The sequence below is a fragment of the Argiope bruennichi genome, chromosome 2, assembly GCF_947563725.1.
Source record: "Argiope bruennichi chromosome 2, qqArgBrue1.1, whole genome shotgun sequence".
In the NCBI taxonomy this organism is placed as follows: Eukaryota; Metazoa; Arthropoda; class Arachnida; order Araneae; family Araneidae; genus Argiope; species Argiope bruennichi.
The window spans coordinates 8,708,770-8,731,684 of NC_079152.1; the positions used below are offsets into that span (position 1 = coordinate 8,708,770).

At 30.3% G+C, this 22,915-nt stretch overlaps 1 protein-coding gene across 1 annotated transcript in view; it reads left to right on the forward strand.

Annotated features, from left to right (window-relative positions):
- Positions 1-16,719, forward strand: part of LOC129961917 (protein Wnt-1-like) — a 46,472-nt gene extending 29,753 nt beyond the window's left edge. The window contains exons 3-4 of the mRNA XM_056075554.1: positions 3,254-3,519; positions 14,772-16,719. Coding sequence (XP_055931529.1) covers positions 3,254-3,519; positions 14,772-15,248 — 743 coding nt within the window. The 3' untranslated portion in view covers positions 15,249-16,719. The remainder of the gene's footprint in view (positions 1-3,253; positions 3,520-14,771) is intronic.
- Positions 16,720-22,915: the final 6,196 nt, after the last annotated feature.

The window sequence follows — 22,915 nt, forward strand, 5'->3', positions numbered from 1 at the left end:
CTATGTTTTTGGAGATTTTTTTTCTCCGCGACCCTTGACCTTCAGCTTTTTTCGGATGAAATAATTTTGTCTAATATTATAAGGGATTTTCTTTTGGTTTTTGACCTTTGTTGCTGTTGTTGTTGTTTGGTTTGGTTTTTATGCGACTACGGATAATTTATTTTGATGCAATATGGAGACTTATTTATTTCGCTTTTTTTCTATTTTTAATAATTAAGTAACCGCCTTTGATGACTAGTCGTTTTGCTGAAATATGAGTTGTGCTTATTTTCAATTAAATTTCTATTGCATAACTTAATGGCCATGATTCATTTAGGAAAATATTTTCAAACATCAGATTGAGATAGATATTAAAGCTGTGTTATTTTAATAGCCTTATACCAGCTTTGTTGATTGTCTGTATGGACCCTCTTGATGGAGTCAAGCCCTATCACATCGAAAATATATTAAACATGTAACTGCTCAGACAACCTATTTTTGCACTTTCGCTGCATTGTAATTTCACTTTCTTATTCTTCGTGTAAAGTGCGTAGAAATTAAAAACAATATTTCTTCCTAACTTTCCAACCTTAAAAAAAATTGCGTAATTAGATATTTGAGAAAACAATGAAATCTACTGTTGAAAATTATGCAACAACTATTTCTTAAAAAACTGCCACAGTTTAGAAAAAGTTTGTACGACAGATATCATTAAAAATTGATATGATTAAAAATATTTTTTTTTAAATTCTTAAATGATGTAAAAATCGGTTTTGTGTAATAGCATTTTCGGGAGTTACTGAGAAAAAATACCAACATTTCATTTAATTTTTAATTAACAAAAATTTTAACTAAAATAGAAAATTGTTCTAACAAATATCGGTACTAAACACACACGCACATCGGTCTTTATTATAAGATAAAATAATAATAATTTTTTTTTTCTTTTTTTCCTCTTGGAGATGTGCTTAGTACTAGACATAAGCAAAACAAACATCTCTTTAAGTTCATAACTAATACAAAATTTCTATGAATGCATAAAATGCTATTTTGTTAGGAAAGAAAAGCAGACATATTGTCTTTTAAACTATACATTTCATTCTTTCCCTTTGATGGGAAGAATTTAATTTTCAGATATTATTAAGATTCAAGCCGCTATGGCCAGAGACGTAGTTTAAGTAGAAAGAAAAGAAAAATAAAACATTGCCAGAAAACATAACATTCAGAATTGATTTTCCTTAGAAAGGAATTTAGCAGAGAAAACGTTTTTTTCCGATTCGTGTAGATTCAACGTGAGAAAATAAGGACTTGTATAACTCAGAAGTTTAAGGTGGAACCTGAGTTCGAGCGATTAGAAAAAAAAATTATTTTAAAAAAGCGTATAAATTCAAATTATTACATGCATACCACCCTCCATTTAAGAATAAACATTTTTAAAAAATTCGTACATACATACGATTCATACCTTATAAGTTGCTATTCATAATATAATTTTAAAAAATCTTTGATTGATTGTAAGCAAAGGACTGTTTAAAATATTTTATTTTTAAGTTAATATTAGCCTAGAGTATTTGCATCAATTTCTGACATACAAAATCTAAAAAGAATTTCATGTGAAAATAAATTACCGGGCCACATGGCTATTATATATATATATATATATATATATATATATATATATATATATATATATATATATATATATATATATATATATATATATATATATATATATATATATATATATATATATATATATATATATATATATATATATATATATATATATATATATATATATATATATATATATATATATATTGCAAACGATTGCTGGTGGAACAATTGTAATTTTCAGAGGCTGTGAAAAGAGTAATTTATAACTGATATAGGCATACAATTATCAACAATTTGGCATAAAGTTATTTTTATGGAAAAAAAATCGACGAAAAAGTGAATTACCATTATTTATATAGATTAATGGTCGAACCACGTATTGAATAGTTATTCCTATGTATATCAGTTTCTTCTTATTTTGAACAAGAGTTGTTTCCTTCACGAATTTTCTATCTGTATTGGAAAGGCATTCATTGTAATAGCGAAATACCATCTGCTACCATAAATAATGCTCTCCTTTCATTTTTTATTGGGAATTAAAGAATTATGTTTGACAGAATACAAAATTGATTTTCTTTCAGGATAAATTCCTTTCGTTTGGCAATGATTATTCTTAGTGATTGGTATATTTTGCACGGTTATGATGTTGTTCGCAGAATAAATTAATAAAGAATAGTAACATTTCCATCAAGAGAGGTTAAACATTATTTTCTTTATGTAATGAAACACATATCCACAGTGATGCAAGAAATACGATAGAAAAATTCAGTGTAAAAATCAGCCTAGTAAATGATACCCAATGTAGGTTTAGCCAACTATAACTGTTTCAAAACTTGGAATGTATTTCTTTATATTGTTGTAGCAATAAGTAATGGAACTAAACAATTATAATTGTTTAAAATCCTTAAAACTTTCCAGAGCTGATCAGTACGCAACACAAAACTGTCCACAAGTATAACTGAATCAGTGCGAAATTTCTGAAAAGCTGATTAGAATGAAAAATAAAGTTGACTTTAAATATAACTGAATCAGTGTGAAAACTTTTAAGAATTAATTGATATGCAATGTAAAGTTACCCATAATTGAATCTGTCTGAAACTTTCGAGAGTTGATAAATATGCAAAGTAAAACTGCTCACAAATATAGCTGATTGATATGCAAAATGAAGCTGCCCACAAGTATAACTGATTGCAAAGTAAAGCTGACCACAAGTATAAGTGAATCAATATGAAAACTTTCAAGAGTTGATTGATATGGGATGTAAAGTGACTTACAATTGAATTTGAGTGAAGCTTTCGTGAAATGATAAATTTTATAAATCAACATTTCCCACAAGTATAATTAATCAGAATGAAAATTTTTGAGAACTGATTAGTATGAAAAGTAAATCTGCTCACAAGGATAACGCGTTTTAAGCAAATATCTCTAAATGGCTGTTGTATTTTTGGGGTTTAAAAGTTCATAAAATATTTTTTTTTAAATTTCTAATATCTCTTACTTGCACGGTTTTCCAATATCTATACAGTAGTAAAAGTGATAATAAATCACGATATGTCATCATTAATCAAGATGGTTTTTTAAAATGTTATCGAAATCATTACTTCAAATAATTCAGATACTATAAAAGTATTCTAACTTCGATCAATATTTTTTTTAGGTTGTCGAGAGACTGCCTTTCTGTATGCCATTACGAGTGCTGGCGTCACACATGCCATGGCACGCGCCTGCAGAGAAGGTCTGATCAGCTCTTGCAGCTGTGACTACAAACGCCGAGGTCCCAGTGGTCTGGACTGGGAATGGGGCGGTTGCAGCGACAACATAGACTTTGGGTCCAAATTCTCCAGACAGTTCGTAGACGCGGCAGAAAGAGGCAAGGACCTAAGGTTCACAATGAACTTGCACAATAACGAAGCTGGAAGAACGGTAAGTCAAAATGAACCCCTTAATCGGCAGTGTACGAGGGTCAAATTATAGCTTTTTAAATTTGTAAGTTGTATATTGTCAAAAAAGTTATAATTCGATTTTAAAAAAAAAGATCATATGTTATCCACAAACACGTTTCATAACTGGAAGTGTAAGATAACCCATTCCTAAAACGGAAGTTGCAATCTAAATAGTAAAGTATTAAGTAAAAAAGACAAAGCGATTAAGGATTTAGAAAAACATTTTAACTTTGAATAAGATATATAGATAAATAAATTATTGAAACCTCATGCAGAACAACTGCACAGTTATTCATATTGACTTAGTTGTTTCTCTAAATCCTTAATCGAGAATCGAAATTTTTTCAGGACTTTGGCAATTTTCTAAGAATATATTTTGCAGGATTGTTAACAATACATTCAATGGTTGCAGTGAAATTTAAATTGTGTTATCAAATATTTAATTTCGTTTTATTTCATTGATGAAAGCAAAGGAAGAAGTGGTCTACTAATTATCTGCACAATCACCAAATTAGACTATATTACCGCAAAAGACAACTCTGACCAATATACTTAATTTTTTAATATCTTTACGATTTCATCGAGCTCGATTCCATAGCGAAAGGTGGGCCATGATGGTCTTTAGGTAAAGTCTCGGCTTCGGAGCCGGAAGGTTTCAGGTTCGGGGCCCGATTCCACAGACGAACCGCCGTGTAAATCCGTTTTCCAAACCGCGCGAGAGAGAAAATAGGAGGAATCGTGCCTCGTCTGTAGGAGGAAGGTCGTTGGAAAGCGGCTTCAGCTGGTCTAGTACACGTTAAATCGGTCGAGGCCAAACGTATTACCGCTGGTGTAGTCATTTGGAGAGAGAGTTCCAGCTCAGTTATCCTTCTCATCATCTGACCGCGGTTCAAAATGACGAGCTTCGTCTTAAAATAGCCCTAGTGTTGCTTTAAAATGGGATGTTAATGTAACTAAACTAATCTGTTTTGAAAGTTCGTGTATATAATACACAAACCCAAGGTAAGGTTATTATTATAACGGAGATTGAATTTCTGCTGTAATTTAATGTTTAAAAATATCTGGTTGAGTTCATTACGAACATAATATTATGCATAGGGCTTTTAATAGACATGAAACACGACTCATATTCTCAGCGAGGCTACTGGCCGCCAAAGGCGATAAAAATAAAACACGAGTAAAACTTACCTTTTAAGAATATCTTAGAACTATATATATATTGCACAGAGTTTCATCTCATTCATTTTCATGCATAGTTCCCCATTTCCCATCCATTTTTCAATTCAAAGTGTGGTTCCTTATATTCAACCCATGTCTATAACTTGTCTATTCAAACTTCTGATCATTTTATACATTATTGAGAAATTTCTGGACGGTCTTTTCTCTTCTTTTTTCAAACTAAATTCTGGCATTTTTTGCGCAACCACCAGGTAGCTCATTAGGACTATTAAGTGGCGTTCCTTTATTAAATCAGCCACATTTCGAACAACTGGGTGGTCTAATTACCGCAGCTCTCAGACCTTTAACCACCTAGAACTATCGGTATCACCCTGCGTTTCCTTCTCTCCAATGTGGCAATTAAGGACCCATGAATGGGGAATTACCCGCTACACTGTAGCTAAAAGGCGCATAAACAATTCAGATTGCTCTCTGGCCGAGAATCTGATGAAAAGAAGAATTTGAATCTAGAATCTACATCTACATTTACTGAATGTATCATAAACGCTGATTTATTTGCAGATGAATGAAAATTTAGCGTAGAATGTATAAAAATGGACGTCATTCCTCATATTGAAAGACTTTTTTTTTTCATATATTAAGAGAAAGGATTGTAATCGGTAAAAATTTTGAATGCAAGCAATCTCTCACAATTGGTATTGCTCAATAATTTATCAAATGATTGAATACACAGCAGCCAGAGGCCATGCGAGAATGCCCAATAGCCAGAGCCATGGAGCCACTGAAAAGCACCCACACTTAACAAGAAGAAACACACGACATTGGATGATATTGGACACTTGCAAACAACCAAAAAGCCCTCTAGAGAGAATGCAAATGGGTCTAGACAAAAAAAAAAAAAAAAGGAAAAAAAAAAGCATTACGTTTTTACATATTAAATTGTGAAACAGTAAAAATGCATTAAATGAACGTTCACTTTTTACATTAGGAGAGAATGAAAGACAAGAGCTTTGACAAAATGAAATCAATAGAAGATTTAATAACTGGAATTTTTAAGAGTTCTTCGTCGTCCAGAGACATCCTATTTCTTGGCCACCTGAGTCTATATAAAATTGAGTCCTATCACCTCGTTTTGCTCTTGAATCTGAAAAGCATTTTTCAACATTTTTTTTTTTAAATTACGAAACATCATTTTTTAAAATGATGTCTATCTGCCTATGATGTCGATCCTAACACTTAATAATCATAAACACTTTGCACTGAACGAATGAAATAATCTATAAGAATGATAGACCCAATGTGAAGATGTCTTCCAAATGATGAATGAAATACATTCCAATCAAATGTTTTTGATTTTTCGAATACAAAATAAGTGAATGGAAGTGAGCATGATAAGTCAGAAACGTAACGAACATCATGAGTGTAGATTTGCATCCGATTTGAGCCAAACCCTTCTGTCAATGGATTGCCTGTGGGTCTGTATATTCACATGCATGTAAAAGCGATTCTTCAAAACCATCATCTTAACCTATTATTAAAATAATTTGGTATCAAAATTGGAATTCTATGTCAAATTTTAATCTTAATCGATTGTAAAAAAAGGCTGTGGATTGTGAATATATATATATATATATATATATATATATATATATATATATATATATATATATATATATATATATATATATATATATATATATATGTATGTATGTATGTGTGTGTGTGTGTGTAGATGTAAAATCAGGCCGAATTTGCAAATTGTCGTTTGGCAACAGTTCACAACCTCGGACTGTTCACATGCTTGCCACAGTAGAAAATAGATAATGCAAAAAAAAAAAAAAAAAAAATCAAACACGTTCGATGATACATTTAAGTCGTCGAGAATGAGAAGTGAGTGAAACGAAAGTGTCGAAGATTCATAAGAAGATCCAGTCGAAGTGAACAAAATAGCGATGAAAAGCATATTTGTGTATGGAACAAAGTTTTCAAACGACAGGGGTATCACCCATTTTCATCGCCAATGAATCTCGCCATTTTAAAGTACAGCCAACCACTCGGAATGATTTATCATTACAGCTTAGTGTATAATTTTAAATGATATGGCAAAAATAGTATGGTATCATTAAAATAATAGGGTGCCTTTTTGTGAGAAGGTGTCATCCATCAAAATGGATTGACATGACAATTGACATTCGGGAGTTCGGGAGAAAGTTTTTTAAATTCATTATATGCAGAGAAATGTCTGACTATATTAGGAAAAATTCATGAAAAATTTAGTATTAGTTGCTGTTACTAAAATGATAGTTTTGATTTCTATTTGTCGAAAAAGAAGACGTCTAAATTCACTATATTACAAAGCATCATCTCATGCACGGGATGGTGAAAATAAAAATTTGAGCACTAGCAATGTTTTTGGCTTAACTCAAGGTCAATAATCTTATTTTTAGGATAACTCCTTTATGAGAGAGTATATGATAATCTTTTTTAATACCAAAGTGAATCCCGAACTCATTTTCCCAGCCCATGCCCTTCTCTGGCAAATCCGAACACGACAAATCAATAGTGGAATCGAATTTCAAACCTGAAACCTTCCGACTAAGTCTAAATGATCATAAGATGTAGTCTAAATGTCCATAAGATTAAGAAATTTAAAGTAAAATAGGGTTGATTTTACTAGAAGTTTCTTTTCCATTTAATTTTTTTTAATTAAGTACAGTTTTTAATTTTTTTTACTGTTCTCGAAAGATGAAATTTGATGTCTCTACGACCGCAATGGTTTTTTCCCTATACAATTTTCTTAACACAGATAATCTAATTCTGACCATTCTATAAACCCATTCAAGATTGTAATGTGGTTTTTTTTCTTTTCGGAGAAAAATAATTTTACATGTTTTATGTGCCTAAAAACCTCTCGTTTTATACCTTTCTTTTCAATTCTATAACACCAAGACAAGTGTCAGCGGTTGACCATTTCTTCCAATTACACATTTAGGATATTTCGAATGCTTCAAATTAATAAAGAAAACCGCAAACGCGCTGGGAAATGGGAAAGTTATTTTATTGTCCTTTGTCCTGACCTCCCAACGGATGTCGAGGTGTGTAACTAAAGCCATGTGCTGGATTTCCCCCCGTGTGAGGTTTCCTATAATTATTACTTGTAAATGATCAATTCTAAAAGGTAACAATTAAATATACCTCAAAGTGTCAAAAACCACAACATCCGGACAGAATTACCGCATGAGGTAATCGCACCTCTAAATAAGTAATCGTCCGAAATGATTAAGACCATCTTCCGTGACTCAATCATTAAGCAAGCCGGGATCGGACGACTCGGAAATGCATCAGACGCTATATAAGGTGTAACTCACCTTACATCAGCATTCGCTAAATAGAAATAAGGAAAAAAAAAACAAAAAAAACAGCGCATATTTCAGCACTAATAGCACCAAATTGTCTGAAAGTATGATGTTTATTTCGACTCCTACGTCTCGTGTCTCGTTTATTCGTGTTTTAATTGCGGGGAACTCAGCAAGAGGGTTGCTTTAATGATGTAGACCTGGGGATGGGAGGAACTATAAATCAAATCAGGATCCTATTGGATTAGGATTCACCTTCGCTTCCTTTCTCATTAGTTTGGTTTTTGTGTGAGTTAAAGTGTATTAGGAAGATTCGCGCAGTATCGCGTGATTCGGTGATCGAAAATAATAAATTGATACGTTGGATAGTTCGCTAGGATAGTTAGCTTATGTTACAATAAATATTTTTTGTTTAATTTTAAAGAAAATAGAAAAAAATTCCGTTCTCGTAAAAGAAATTTAAGTTATCGTTTTATTAACGAAATATGAGTATCGTTTTTTCAGTCAACACATGTCTCATATTTTATTATTATGTGCAATTTTATAGTTTTTGTCTAATTACCCAGATTTATAATGTTTAAATCTTTTATCATTTATAATTCCTTAAATTAATAATTTAAATTGATTTATTAGAGTTCAATTCCAAATAGTTAATCAGTAAAGCTTAAAGAAATATTTTATGTCAATGCATTTTTATTTTTAAAGAAGCTTGTGCTTATATTTAAATATTGAAGATTTGAAGAGAGAAAACATTATTAATGTATACATGATACCGAAAATTCTGGTGCGTGACTTTGCGTGTGACACGACAGATGCAGTGCCTTAAAAGTTGAGGATGTTAGGAATTATAGAGCTTATTTAATAAATATGTAAAAATAATATGCGCAAATTTATTGTTTTTTTGACAACACAGAATTTAAATATTTAAATATTATAATATTTTAATAATTTAAATATTTATTTAAATATTTAAATAATTATAATAAAAATTTATAAATATTTATAATTTTATAATTCTTTAAGTAAATAATTTCATTTAATTTGATTTATTAGAAATTAAATTCGAAATAGTCAAGCAACAAACTTAAAAAAAATATTTTCAGTCAAAATTTTTTTAATGCATTTAATTTTATAAATATTGAAATCCAAGAAATGAAGTGCCACGAAAAAAGGGAGCTATATTAAGTTACTCTGTGTAGCTGCACTTGTATCGCGACAGATGCCGTGGCGTGGAGATGGAGTGGTTGTAAGGATTGTACGGAGGTGTCAGGTGTCAGTCTTAGGAGAACCAAGAAGATAAAACATTACAGTTTTTATGTCATTTTTAAAATAAAAAATGATGATAAACGTAATAAATAAATGAATAACAAGGTGCTTCGGGAGCCACTTGGCCTTGTAAAGATTGGAATCGAAAAAGTCATATTGCATTTGGGATACCATCTAGTCTCATTACGCCATTGGACAACTTTTTTTGTTTAATTGTTCAGAATTCACTACTATTTTATCATATGATATTGTATATTCGTATTGATTCAGTTACACATTCTTAGAACAATTCAGATGTTTACAGATTCTACTAGATTGTGTATCGAATTAAAATGTTCACGAATGAGTAAATTTTAGGCTCTGTCTTTGAAAACGTATTACTGCAATTTGTGTGCGAAATTCGGACGAAGTTCATTGCTTCTTATTCCATGTTATTAACCGTTTAGCACATTCAACTATTTTTTAAATATTAGCACCTGTGCCGGGTCATTTTCATCCAAAATGGTCAAGTACTTACTCCTTATCTTATTGACTATATGTATAAAAATAAAGTATGGTCGGAGTATAGGAATGAATTTTTTCTCTTTTAGCTTTTATAGTTTACTTTTTAAATGTTTTGGAAAATGAAGTTTAAACATATAACTCTAAACATTTGTGCATGTTCATATTCAGCTTTTTCATTTTTATATACATACTGAAAAAATACTTTTATCACTCTTCATTCAGAATAAAATGAATTTTTAATATAAATTTCTTGACAATTTATTCATACTATAAGCAAATGCATTTTATATAAGGATTTGCTATTTTCCCCCCCCAAGAGCAGGAAAAAAATTTTGATCAAATTTCCAGAATATTCAGAATTTGTGTTTTGTTCCGATTTTACATCGTGATCACTTTCCAAAAATTTCATTAACATCTATTGAATGTGAACTTCCCTCGTTTTCACTATCCGTAGGAACACTCGCTAGGAGATATAGGAATCTCTTCTGCTCATGTTCGTGGGCTGTCATACACATAACAGCTAAAGAATCTGAAATGCATGCTAAACACACACACACACAAAAAGAGAGAGAGAGAGATAGATACATTGCTTTATTGATTTCTGCTGTTCTAATCTTCCTCTTCTAGTTGCCCTATGAAGGTATAAGAAGCAATAGGTGTAAACTTTTATAATTCCAAGTATTTCTAAACAGAAAGGAAGGTGTCAACCCCTTACCCCTCCCCCCCCCCCCCCCCTGCTGACGGGCTAAAGCATGAACATCTTAAAATGAGTTCCATTCAAGCAACAGCTATTTCTAAAACTGAAAACTATCATTAGAGAATGATAATGTGTCTCGTTTTGCTAATAAGACTTCATGATTTAAAAGTTAATAAAAAATGCATAGACAATCCATGCTTGCGAAATAGTTTTCCATTCGCCTGGAATGATGTCTGTCTGAAGGTAGGAAGACAAGATAACAGGGCCAGAGCTCTTCTCCGGGACCTCCTTTAGCGCGGACCCAACAAGAAGCGAGCGGGCCCCCATCCTGTTTTGTTGTCAGTGCTCGCAGCAAGGAGCACTGTCTTCCCACGTTCGATGGTCTTGGATACCAGCACTAATGAATTGCTGCCCACTGGCAGGAAGCCCTCCGGATTAACATAACGCCCGCTCCTCAAGCTCTGCTTGCCGTTTACGGAAACACTTCATCAACTGCTCGGATCCGCGATTTGCATTACTCGCCTCCTTCGTAACGATTTTTTGCTTTTATTACGTGTGAAAGTACAGTACAACTAATGTGGAGAATGTACACGTTTTGTGGTGTGGGAAAATCGGAGATAGAGTGGATTTTTATGCTCTTTTCTTTTGTTTTTCCAATGTTTTCCACTTTTATTCTTTTAAAGAATTAGAAAGGGAAGGGATGCGTGGCAAATGAAAAAGATATTTTTGATAGATTTTATCCAGATTAATTTATTAATCCGCTGTTTATTAAATGAGGAAATATGGCACAGTTACTTTGGAGAATGTGCATGCTCTGTGATGTGGGAAAATCGGAAATTGAGTGGATTCATATTCTCTTTTTTTTTTTAAGGTTTAAACTTTTATAGTCTTAAAGAGGAATGAATGACAAATGAAAAGGATATTTTTTGATAAAATCTATCTATATTAATTTCTAAATCCACATTTTAATAAATGTGAAAGTACAGTACAGCTAATGTGGAGAATGTACACGCTTTGTGGTGTGGGAAAATCAAATATAGAGGGGATTTTTATGCTCTTTTCTTTTTCAAATGTTTAAAATTTTATTGTTTTAAAGAATTAGAAAGGAAAGGGACGCGTTGCAATAAAAAAAATATATTGTTGATGAAATTTATCGACATTAATTTATTGCTCCGCAATTTATTCAACGTGAACGAACAGTACAATTAATTAGGTAAATGTACACATTTTGTGGTGTAGGAAAATCGGAAATAGAGTGGATTTTTATACTCAACAAGAGTTTTCTTTTTTAAATTTTTATTACGCTAGCGTTACTTTTTTCTTTTGTTTTTATTACGTTAATTTTTTTTTTTAATTTTAAGGAATTTGAAAGAAAAAAAAAGCATAGTCTTCGAGGAAAATTAAAGATGCGAAAAAATCTTACGAGAAAGAATAAATCGTTTAAAATAAGAAGTGTGTGTGTGTGTTAATTTAGGATAAACATAATATTCTCAGAACAAATACATAAGTTTTGAAATTCTTATAATTTAGATAAAATTTAAAGTAGCAAAAATTTTACAGTAGGCGCTTTAATAATTTTAACAAAAAAACTTTCTTTTTGTAATAAGAAATCCATGATTATTTCAAAAGTGAAACACACGAGTTTAAAACTGCATTAAAAAATAAATAATTTTGAACCATTAGCCAAATAACTAAAAAAATTTCGTCAAACATTTTTTATTCAAATATTTTAATTGATTAACACTGTTTCTGTTTTCACTCTTAAAATATATTTTCAATAATTAAATGAAAAATTTCAAGTCTATATATATATTTTCATAAAAATGACCAGAAGTTTATAAAGTAAAAGAGTCCACAAGGAATTTTAAAGGATACGTCTTTACCGAAATGCAGAATAAATATGTATGACTATAAAAGTATTTTTTAAATCACTAAAAGTTGAATTTTTAAAGGATTGCTTTAAAATTTCCCCTCAAATTTAAAAGAAAAGAAAAAAGAAAAAAAACTGAGCAAAGAGAAAACTTTGTAAAAAAATTTTTAAGTAAAAAAAAAAAAAAAAGAATCGAAATAAATTTTCCTAAAGATTCCTTCTATTTTCAAGTTTTTATATATGCGTAGATTTAATATTTCTGACGTTTTATTTTTATATCCATAAACATTAAATGTTAAAATAATTGTATTTAAACATGAATAGAAACTTTCAAATTTATTGTTCTCTAAAGGAACAACAACAATTAACAAAAAGAAAGTTGGGAAGATTTATCAAAATAAAAAGACAGTTTAAAGAATAACATTCTAAAAACGGCTTCTCGCATCTTTTCATAACCGTGGAATTAACCTCCCAATCGGCCATATCCAATGACGTACCGTCATTGAAGCAGTCGCAGTTCTGTTTGTGAGCGCTGATACAGTTCGTTAGGCAGACGCTTGTTGCTACACATAAAAAAACAAATCAGACGAGTTTCTTCCACGGCTGACATCGTGGGACAACTAAATTTCGTTGATACTCCATATTTCATGAAGAAGGGAAGACGGGGTGACGACCACCAGTGGCGTGTATTGTCCGGCAGAGTGTTTTGCAATTCATAAATCAATTAGTTGTTTTTCGCCCCGGGTCAGTCGTGACTTAATTAACTCGGAACTCGGGGTGGTCTTACGGCTCCATCTATCAGAATTGCGGGTCCCCGCAACACCTGAGCGCACGACACAAAAGGCATGGAACAAGTGCCTACCTGTACATGAAAGGCGAGAGGGATTATGGGTATAGGAACATAAAAGTCAAGGCAGCCACAGATAGGATGTAATGAACGCAGTCTTAAGATGTGTGGGGAGCCATTCATCAAGTTTTCTGACGAATTTTAGGTGTTAGCGGATGAATTACTTGTAATTTGTTTGATGGACAAAAAAAAAAAAAGATTTTCTATCATGCCTTTTGATCATTTGTTTGATTTCTTTTCAATGGCATTTTCAAGAGAAAAAAATCATTGGTTTCTCAATAAAAGAAAACTTTTTTCTACAATTTATTATCCTCTTCCCTATTATGGTATTTACATTATAGAAAAATGCTGCATAGCACAATCAATGCCTCATACCACTTTAGAAAATAATCTGCGTATTGTGCGCATAGTTGACTACGTCGAAAAGGCGATTTTTTTCGACAATATCAAATATTTTTTATTTTTTGATTTCTTAACAGTTTTTTTCATTTTCTTCATTATTTGAATCCTGTTTCGAAGATAATTCTTTTAGAAGTATTTATATGTGTGTAATATATTTATATAAAACACATTTTAATATTGTTTTATAACTTTATGTGATATTTTTTGAAAATTTTCTTATGAAGGATACTATAAATTAAAATCTAACGCATATTTTTTATTCAATTTCGTATTATAATTTCTCAATATGTTCTGAACTATCAAGTAATCAGTCTATTTAACTATTAAGAGTTTTATAATTAATGCTTCATATTTTGATAATTAATATTCAATTTTTATAATTAATGTTTTATCGCTTAAAAATGCAAAAAAAAAAAAAATGGGAATATTACTTAATTTATAAGTAGAATGCCAATAATTACTATTAAAAATACAGCTTATTCTTAGTTCAAGAGCTAGGTAATATGTTTCTTAAATCATCTGGACGATTTGAATTCATCATTTTATAAACTATTAACGTATTAAACAAAAATAAATAGAAGTAATAAACAAAAATCTAGAAGATTTTTGTTTAATACTTCTTTTTTTTAATAAATTTTTTCTAACTTTGAAGAATTTTTTGTCTTTCTTTTGATATGTAATTTTTTTAAATAGATTTTTTTCAGCTTATTTTATTCAAAATTTCGAAAATATTTGTATTTTGTAGCAATTTTCGCAAAAATCATCTCTAGCATATTCACAATATAAATTTTTCATAACGCAGAAAGTCCATTGCAAATGCTTCTCAAATTAAATTGCTCATTGCAGTCAAGATTGAGATTCGTAAATTTCTTAATCGAATATTTTCTCCGATATCTCTGTATGAAGTAATTAGATAGTATAATAAATTTGACTGAGGACCACTTTCTCAGATTTAAGCGAGAATTCCATGCATGCATTATCATTACTCCGGAGTAGAGTTTCAAACTGTGCTAGAATATCTATTACAGTTTCAGACTTCGAATCTTTTTTCTTTTTCAAAGCCACCCTTTTGTAATTTTCTCTTTTATGATTTTTTTCCCCTTTCTTTTAGCACGTTATTGCTGGAATGCGCCGTCAGTGCAAGTGCCATGGCATGTCCGGCAGCTGCACCGTCCAGACCTGTTGGATGCAGCTTCCACCCTTCCGAGCTGTGGGAGATGGATTGAAAGACAGATTCGACGGGGCCTCTCGAGTCCTGGTCACCAACAGAGGGAACGTGAGGAGGAGAGCCCTCCTCAAGCCTTACCATCCAGAACACAAGCCTCCATCCAAGAAAGATCTCGTCTATTTTGAAAATTCGCCAGACTTTTGCTTCCCTGACTCCAGTCTGGGGCATGGTGGAACAGGTGGTCGAATCTGCAATGTAACGTCAATAGGCGTTGACGGCTGTGATCTGATGTGCTGTGGTCGAGGATATAAATCTGAATATCGCGAAGAAACAAACCGATGCAACTGTACCTTCCACTGGTGTTGCCAGGTGGAATGCAGGACGTGTAAAGCAAGAAAACTGGTACATTCATGTTTGTGATCATAGAACAAAGATGCAACTGTTTTTGCGCACATTTCATTCCAAAGTTTGGAGTTTGGTTAAAACAAGAATAGAGGATCTGTAGAAAATGTTTTCTTTGCTTTGTTCTAATGAATGATTAGCAAAAGATTATTTGTTTTCGTGTAATAATGTATTATAGTTTCGTGCTTTGGTGTAATTTCAGATTAAGCTATTACATCATTGCTTGCGTTTACATTGTAAGAAAAATTGAAAAGAGCCTTTTCTTCAATTTCTTTTACAACTGCTGAACTGGTATGGATATTAAATAACTCAAAATAATCATGTGCAGGGCACATTTATCCCACCTATATATCTATTTGAATGTTACTGACTGATTTATAGAAAAAAGAACTACAGTTTTATTTTCAGTCCAACAGTTTCCATCTGTGCCAATATTATGAATACAATTATTTTAGAACTTTTTATTCTATTCTGAAAAGTAATTCAAAACAATTAAAAAAGAAATTGTTTTGTCAGTCATTATGCAATTGTGAATATTCTTTCAGCCGTAAAATAAGTGAAAAATTAATTCAATAGAATTTTTCCTTAACTAAAAGGTCTGTGCCAGTTTTTTTTTAATAATAATTTTTTAAATACAAAAAATCGATTGCACATTTTGTGCAACTGAAAAATTATTTACAATTTCGAAATCGTTTGGATCTCTAAGCAATTAATCATCATTTTCAGTCAAGAAATCGTTTGCAATTTTAAGCAATTAAACATTATTTTCAGTTAAGAAATCGTTTGTAACTGTAAAGAATTAAACATTATTTTCAGTCAAGAAATCATTTGCAACTCAAGCAATGAAGAAATTATTTTCAGCCACTCAGTTGGCTGTGTTTTTTTAGCAATTAAGAAATCATTTCAAGTTTTATGCAATCTAATGCTTTTTTGATGGAAATTCGTGTAATATAGGATAATACCTTTCGGGAACGCCTTAGTGAAGAGCTTACATGCATTCCAATTTCATTTAATACATTAATTTGATATAAGAATGTTGAAATACAAGGATATTTGATTTCCTTTTCTAGAGCATTTGTTTGATGCTTTGATTTGCATTATTTTTGCAAAAAATGTTTCCTTATGCATTCATTTCAATTCATCCATGAGAAATGTATTGATTTGATGCTGAATGTACAGAACTCTAAAATATACAAGAATGCCTGCAGAACAATTTAGATTGTATATTCTTGAAAAATATATACTATGTACGTTTTGTGCTTTTTAAAAGGTGGCTGGCAGATTCTTGTACAAAGAGAATCAGAAAGTAGTATCCATTTTTATTATTTAAGGTATTATATAAGAGCTATTTTTGTAGGACTTCAGCAATATTTAATTTATTAATGCTCTTAATACTTGCTTTTAAGAGTATCGTTGAAATGAGCTTCATGTATTTTCTAAGAGGACTTTTTAATGTTACGAAAACTGTTCTTCTGTGTAGTGTGTTATTATGTTTTTTTTCTGTTGTAATTGAAGAAATTTACTTTATTTTTCGAACCTGTGAATAAACTATATGTTCAATGTTTTTTGTGAAAGCATAGTGTTTAGTTTATTATAATTGATAACCAAATACATATAACGAGTTTTAATTTTTTTTATTTTTATTTTTAGATGCCATGGTAATAGATGAAAATTATTAAGTCTTTGCATTCATTTTCAATGTCACTGTCATTAAGTTGATTTTTATTTGAAAATTGTACATAAGATCTGAAAATTAATTGAGTTTATTGAATATATTTGAAGTAAAGAAAATGACAAGAAACTAATCAGAAAATACATCATAGATTAAGAATTATTTACAATGATAATACTTTATTACAGTGATATTATCATTCGCTTAGCTATTACCAATAAAAATAATTAAATAAAGGATGTTATCATGAATATAGTTGGCTACAGATCTTGAAATTATGCTTTATTTTTATACATAAAAGATGAAACGTAATTTTTTATACATCTCCTGAACAATTTGATGCATATAAAGATATTGCCTCTTAATCGTGAAATTTCAAATACCCCAAACAACCCTAAAGGAACCGTTTTTTCTATATTTTTGAAGAAAGTTGTCTAAATCTATAACTAAACACAAGAGACACAATAGAAGAAGAAAAATATTTTTGTTTTAAATTGTATTTAAAATAAATCAACAAAAACGTTAACTGATTTTGAATTTTCATTTTTTACAGCAATTTCTCTCTTTTAAATTGAAAAGATTGTTAATAAATAATTTTGAATCACTGATGAGAGTTTTTAATGTTAATTGAAAAATGTCAAATATGACACTAAATACTTTGAATGCGATATCGAATATTTTACAAGATATTCAATATTCGCATAGACATTCATTAATATTCACATCAATATATACTTAGTTTTAAAAAATAAAATCAAAATTCTTATTTTATCATGTTTTTTTTGTAAATGTAAAATGAATTTTATCATCATGATTTTAATAAAATATAACTTTATCAGTTTACCTTAGTATAAACACTGATGTATCTATGTAATGTCTGTAATTTAACCGTAAGATCGGCGAAGAATAGCCAAATATCGCCTTTGTGCCATGAAATCTAAATTCATTCATTCATTCAGTGTAAACACAATTTTTTTTTAATTGTAGAGGTCATCAAAAGGTCAATTGCTTAAATGTGATTGATTATTTTTTTTAAATATATAGAAATGTAATTATTAAATTATTTGTAATATGCCATCATTATAAAATTTTCAAGGTCTTTAATATAATCAATGATAATTTATTTGAAATTAAATTTTATGTTGATTTTAAGGGATGATTTTTTTAAAATTAAGAATGCTTAATATATTTCACCATCGTTTTTTTTTCTTTTAATATAACATATTTGAAGAAGATTTTTAAAAGAAATAATACAAAAATCGTAATCTTCGCACACATTTCTAATGTCACTGCATGATAGAAAAGATTTTAATGATAGAAAAGTTTACCTGAGTTCTAAAAATAAACTTTTTCTTTTACCATGAAAAAAAAAATCGTTGAAATAGCATCATTTTTCAATAAATTTTTTATTGAAAAATAATATCATTTTTTAAATGAATGAAATAATATTCAAAAATTAATTACAGAAAAGTACAAGGAAAAAATAGCATCGATATAATAAAGCAGCAAATAATTTACTAAACATTTTAAAAAACTAGTCTAAGCTAGTCAAATATTTTTTTTATAAATGATTCGATTTTTAATTTGAAAATAGCGTATAATGCTTTTATTTCAATAACACCCTATTCTTTCCAAAGTTTGGAGATTTTGTTCAAAGCAATATTAAGTAGAAGAAAAAGACAATAATATGTCTTAAATTAATTCATTTAATAGTTTTTCCAACCATAAAGCTCCGTTCCTGTTAAACAATCATGCAACTTAAAAATATGCATTTAAACTTTCAAAATGTTTTTGTAGAACGTGTGTTAAAATATCTCTATTAACTAATAATAAACGAAAATATGTGTATTGGTTCTCTACAGCACAGACCACTTGATCAAGGGACACATAATTCAGCAGAAATATACATCAGTAAATGAGTGCACCGCAGAAGGTTTCTCTAAAACTTTAATTCATAATTTTTATTAATTTAAATAATATAATTTTAATTAATTTCAAATTAAGAAAATTTTTGACAACGATATTTTCCTGAAAATATTATTTCGCAAAACTGATGGTGAGCATCATTTAAAAGCTTCGAAAATGTTTTTTTAAGAATTCCAAATAGTTTTCTTTATGGCAATTTTTTTGGAAAAATATTTTTTTGTATTATTTTATCGATTTATTTCTCAAACCAAAAAATTCAATGCAATTTTAATGTTTTTTTTGTTTTGTTTTTATGTCTTCAAATATTTATTCGCTTGTTTTTTTCCCGCCAATGCTGAAAGCTAAGGAAGAATATTTCAGTTTATCATCTACGTAGTTTAAGTGGAGAATCAGAAGGTGACGTCACAGTTGCGTGAAAACTAGAAAATCACGAATTGAATAGTTACGTTTCTAATAGCACTATGATGTCATACGGTTTCACTCATTACAATGGTTCATTTGGTTATGAAAGAGAACAAGCGAAGAGCTGAAATAAAAGAAGGAACTTTTAAAAGGATTATGTTTAGCATCTACAATTAATATCTACCCATTATCTGAGCAATTTAAATGAGGAATCGGACGATGAGATTGCATTACCATAAAAAGTAACGGATAGGGTGAAATGGAATGTTTTTAATGGCACAATCATCTAATGGCACTCGACTCTATTAGGAAAGTGTATGCACTGGACAAAATTTTAAAGCTGTTAATATAATGTGGCTTTAGTGTTTTTATAACACAATTTGATGTTTCAAAAATATATATTTTTTTTTTAAGAATGATGAGCTTCAATTTATACATAAGAGATTTTATTGAAATTGAGTACAAATAATATTCCTAGTGAAATAATTAATATTTCACAATTCTAAAATCCGATACTATAATTATTACAATCTTTTATGAAACGTCGATTCGGTAACAGAATGAAATCAATGTATTGGAAATTAATGTGTTTTAAACCAAAGAGTCGTCTTTAACTTCTTTATAATAGTCTTAATGAAACTTTAATGTGATAACAATTAATAAAACTTCAATATGGTAACAATATTTGAAAAATTACTTTAGTAACCATTAATGAAAATTCAATTAATAGAACTGAATAAGACTCCAATATAGTAATTATTAACGAAATTTTATCGTGGTAAAATGAATGGAATTTTAATACAGCAGTATTTAATAAAATCTCAATATTGTAATTATTATTGAAATTTCAATACTGTAGCCATAACCGAAAGCTCACTATTGCAATTTCACTATTGTAATCATTCATTAAATTTGAGAATTTAATTTTTTACTGTGATATATTGCAATTTGTAGAATTTCTCAAAATGCATAGATTCAAGTATATAAATGGACGCATTTTAGACGAACTATGAGAAGACAAATGGATTCCGGTTTTATACAAAATTAGAGTGAATCTTAAATAATTGAATGCTCATACGTAAATCTACATATTGATGTAGTGAAAGATTTCATTTCTATAACTTTCTCGAATACGAAGTATAGAAAACAAAATCAATGTAATACGTCTAAAATTTAGGGCATCAGAAAATCGCTGAATTTTCATGTTTTAGATTTTTTGAATCCAAACTGATAGTTTTACTTTGGACAAGGAGCTCACAGTAGACTACACTTTTTCAGTCCAATCAAACGGGCAAAAAAACTTTCTTAGGGTGAAGTCCAGGCTTCGCGACATTTGAAGGTCTATTGACCTTAATCCAAGTGCATTTTTCATGCTCCTTTTGATGCAAATCCAAGTCTTGCCTCCAGTGGCAAACCTTTTTAAGAAAGAATCTTTTTCTAAGAAACTAATCGCAAGCAAAGACGTGGTTAATCAGTCGAGTCTCTGTCAATAGATGTTGAACCCAACTTCAAATCGATTGACTTATTCCATCTTGATCAATTAACTATGTACTGAAACACCCGGGAATGTTAATGGCATTATTTATCATGCACACGTTATGTTGCGGATTTTCACCGAGCAGGGCCTTGATAAGGTCAGTATACTATTATTGCTGGGTGGCAGCAACGATCATCATATTTCAAATCAAAATTGCCATCACATACTTTTAAACAGTCTGAAATTGATGCCATAGAAGGCAAAAAGAAAAATCAGTGTGTTTATATAAATAAACACACTAGTTTACGTCCTTCCTAGTATGGTGCAAAAGAAACGCACTGAAGACCCTAATAGAATGTATAAAAAGTTTCGTAGTTATCTTTTCAATATTCGGGGGAAATTTGTTCGTCTATGTGACATTGAACATAATAAATCAAAAAAACCTTTAGCCTTTGGTTTGATCCCCAAAAATAGCAAGAATGTATCAAATTTTGTACCAAATTAATCAATGAATCAAGTATCTGTATGTTATTGCGTATATAAATTTTTAGAGACCAGTTCTATGACATCGTTGCGCTGTCATGTTCAATTTATTTAAATTTAACGATATTTTGACTTCACTTTTTCATTCATTCTTAAAAAACAATTCAACATTAAACCGAATTCTTTAATTTTTCACAATGGAAAGGAATCGCTCGTTCAAATATTTGATGAAATAATTGAAGCCAACTTCAGTTTCATGGACAACAATGAAAATATTATTGGAAAATATACTTAAAAATATATAAAATTTAGAATGTGAGATTTTACAGCAACTAAATTTTCATCTCTGAAAAAATAATTTTTTGAACTTTAAAAAGATTAAAAATAATTTTTGCGTGAGAATATTTTGATAAATTTTTCGTGTCATCGCGAAAACATATCAAAATCTACCTTATTTTTTAATTAATTAAAATTACAATATCAAAAAGGAAGAGTTCCGTGTTGCACATTTCTACTCTCCAAATTATATCTTTACCAAATTTGGTAATCTTAGGTCAAACGTCTGGCCTGTAGACCATCAACATACATAGAACATTCATCTTTATTATAAGTAGAGAATGTACTATTTCTTGAAGCTTGTGCGCGTTTTTTAATTACTCAAGAATATTCGACAAAACTTACTAGAATGACTTATTGTTAATTTATTAGATGAGCATTTTTATTATAACTAGTAAATGTTAAAAAATGATTTTTACTTCCGTTTTTAATTTTTAAAAATGTCGTTTTCTTTATCGTTGCATTCATTTTAATTCCAGATTTTTAATACAAATATTTAAAAAACTAAATTTTTACTGTGGTCCCATCGGGTTTCGAGTTAGTCAAGTTTCAGTGAATTTGAGGAGGGTTTTTCGTTTTTCTTTTTCGGTATCACCTCATATATATATCATCAGCACCTTCTACTGATAAAATTACGATCGATGGAAAAACGGAATGCAACAGATCTCGACAACAACTTCACTCGTCCAATAAATCAGAATCATACCACCAACTTTCTTTGGGTAGGAGGGGTAAAAATAATAAAAGTGATAAAACATTACACAACTCACGCGTCATCCATTATTCCCCCTTTCTTATTTCCAATGCTCAAGAAGAAAAAAGTAGAGTACGAAAAAGAGAAAAAGAAACGAAAAAAACTAAGAGCATGTTTATCTCAAGAAATGCTTTTAACTCGGAACCCCATACTTTAACGATTTCTTTTTCTATTACCCTACTGGAAGAGAAAGAAAGGAAAAGAAATGTTATTCGCCCCCCCCCCCCAGTTCAAAAGAAGCACCAGAAAAGAAAAAAAGAAAAAGAAAACGTGTAAAAGGCCCAAAAAAGAAAAGGACCCTCAGCTTTAATTTAGTTAGCTGTCTCCGTAGGGCCGTTTGGCCCTTGCATTTTCTTCACGGTCAATTTGGCCGCGTGAATCGGAAAATCAGTGGATAGAAGGAAAGGGGGGGGGGCGTTTTTGTCAGCCCCGGAGCTAAGCTACCTGCGTGGGCTCTTAAGATGAATTACACGTGAATTGCACGAGCGATTCATGAAGGCATACGGATGTTTATGAAAACTCCCCTTTCCTCTGTTAGGGATGTTTATCCCTATACAAAGGGGAATTTTTCCCTCCATCAATCTGTTTGGATCGATTAAGTGGGGAAATTAGATGCCCAAAATACATGGAAATTT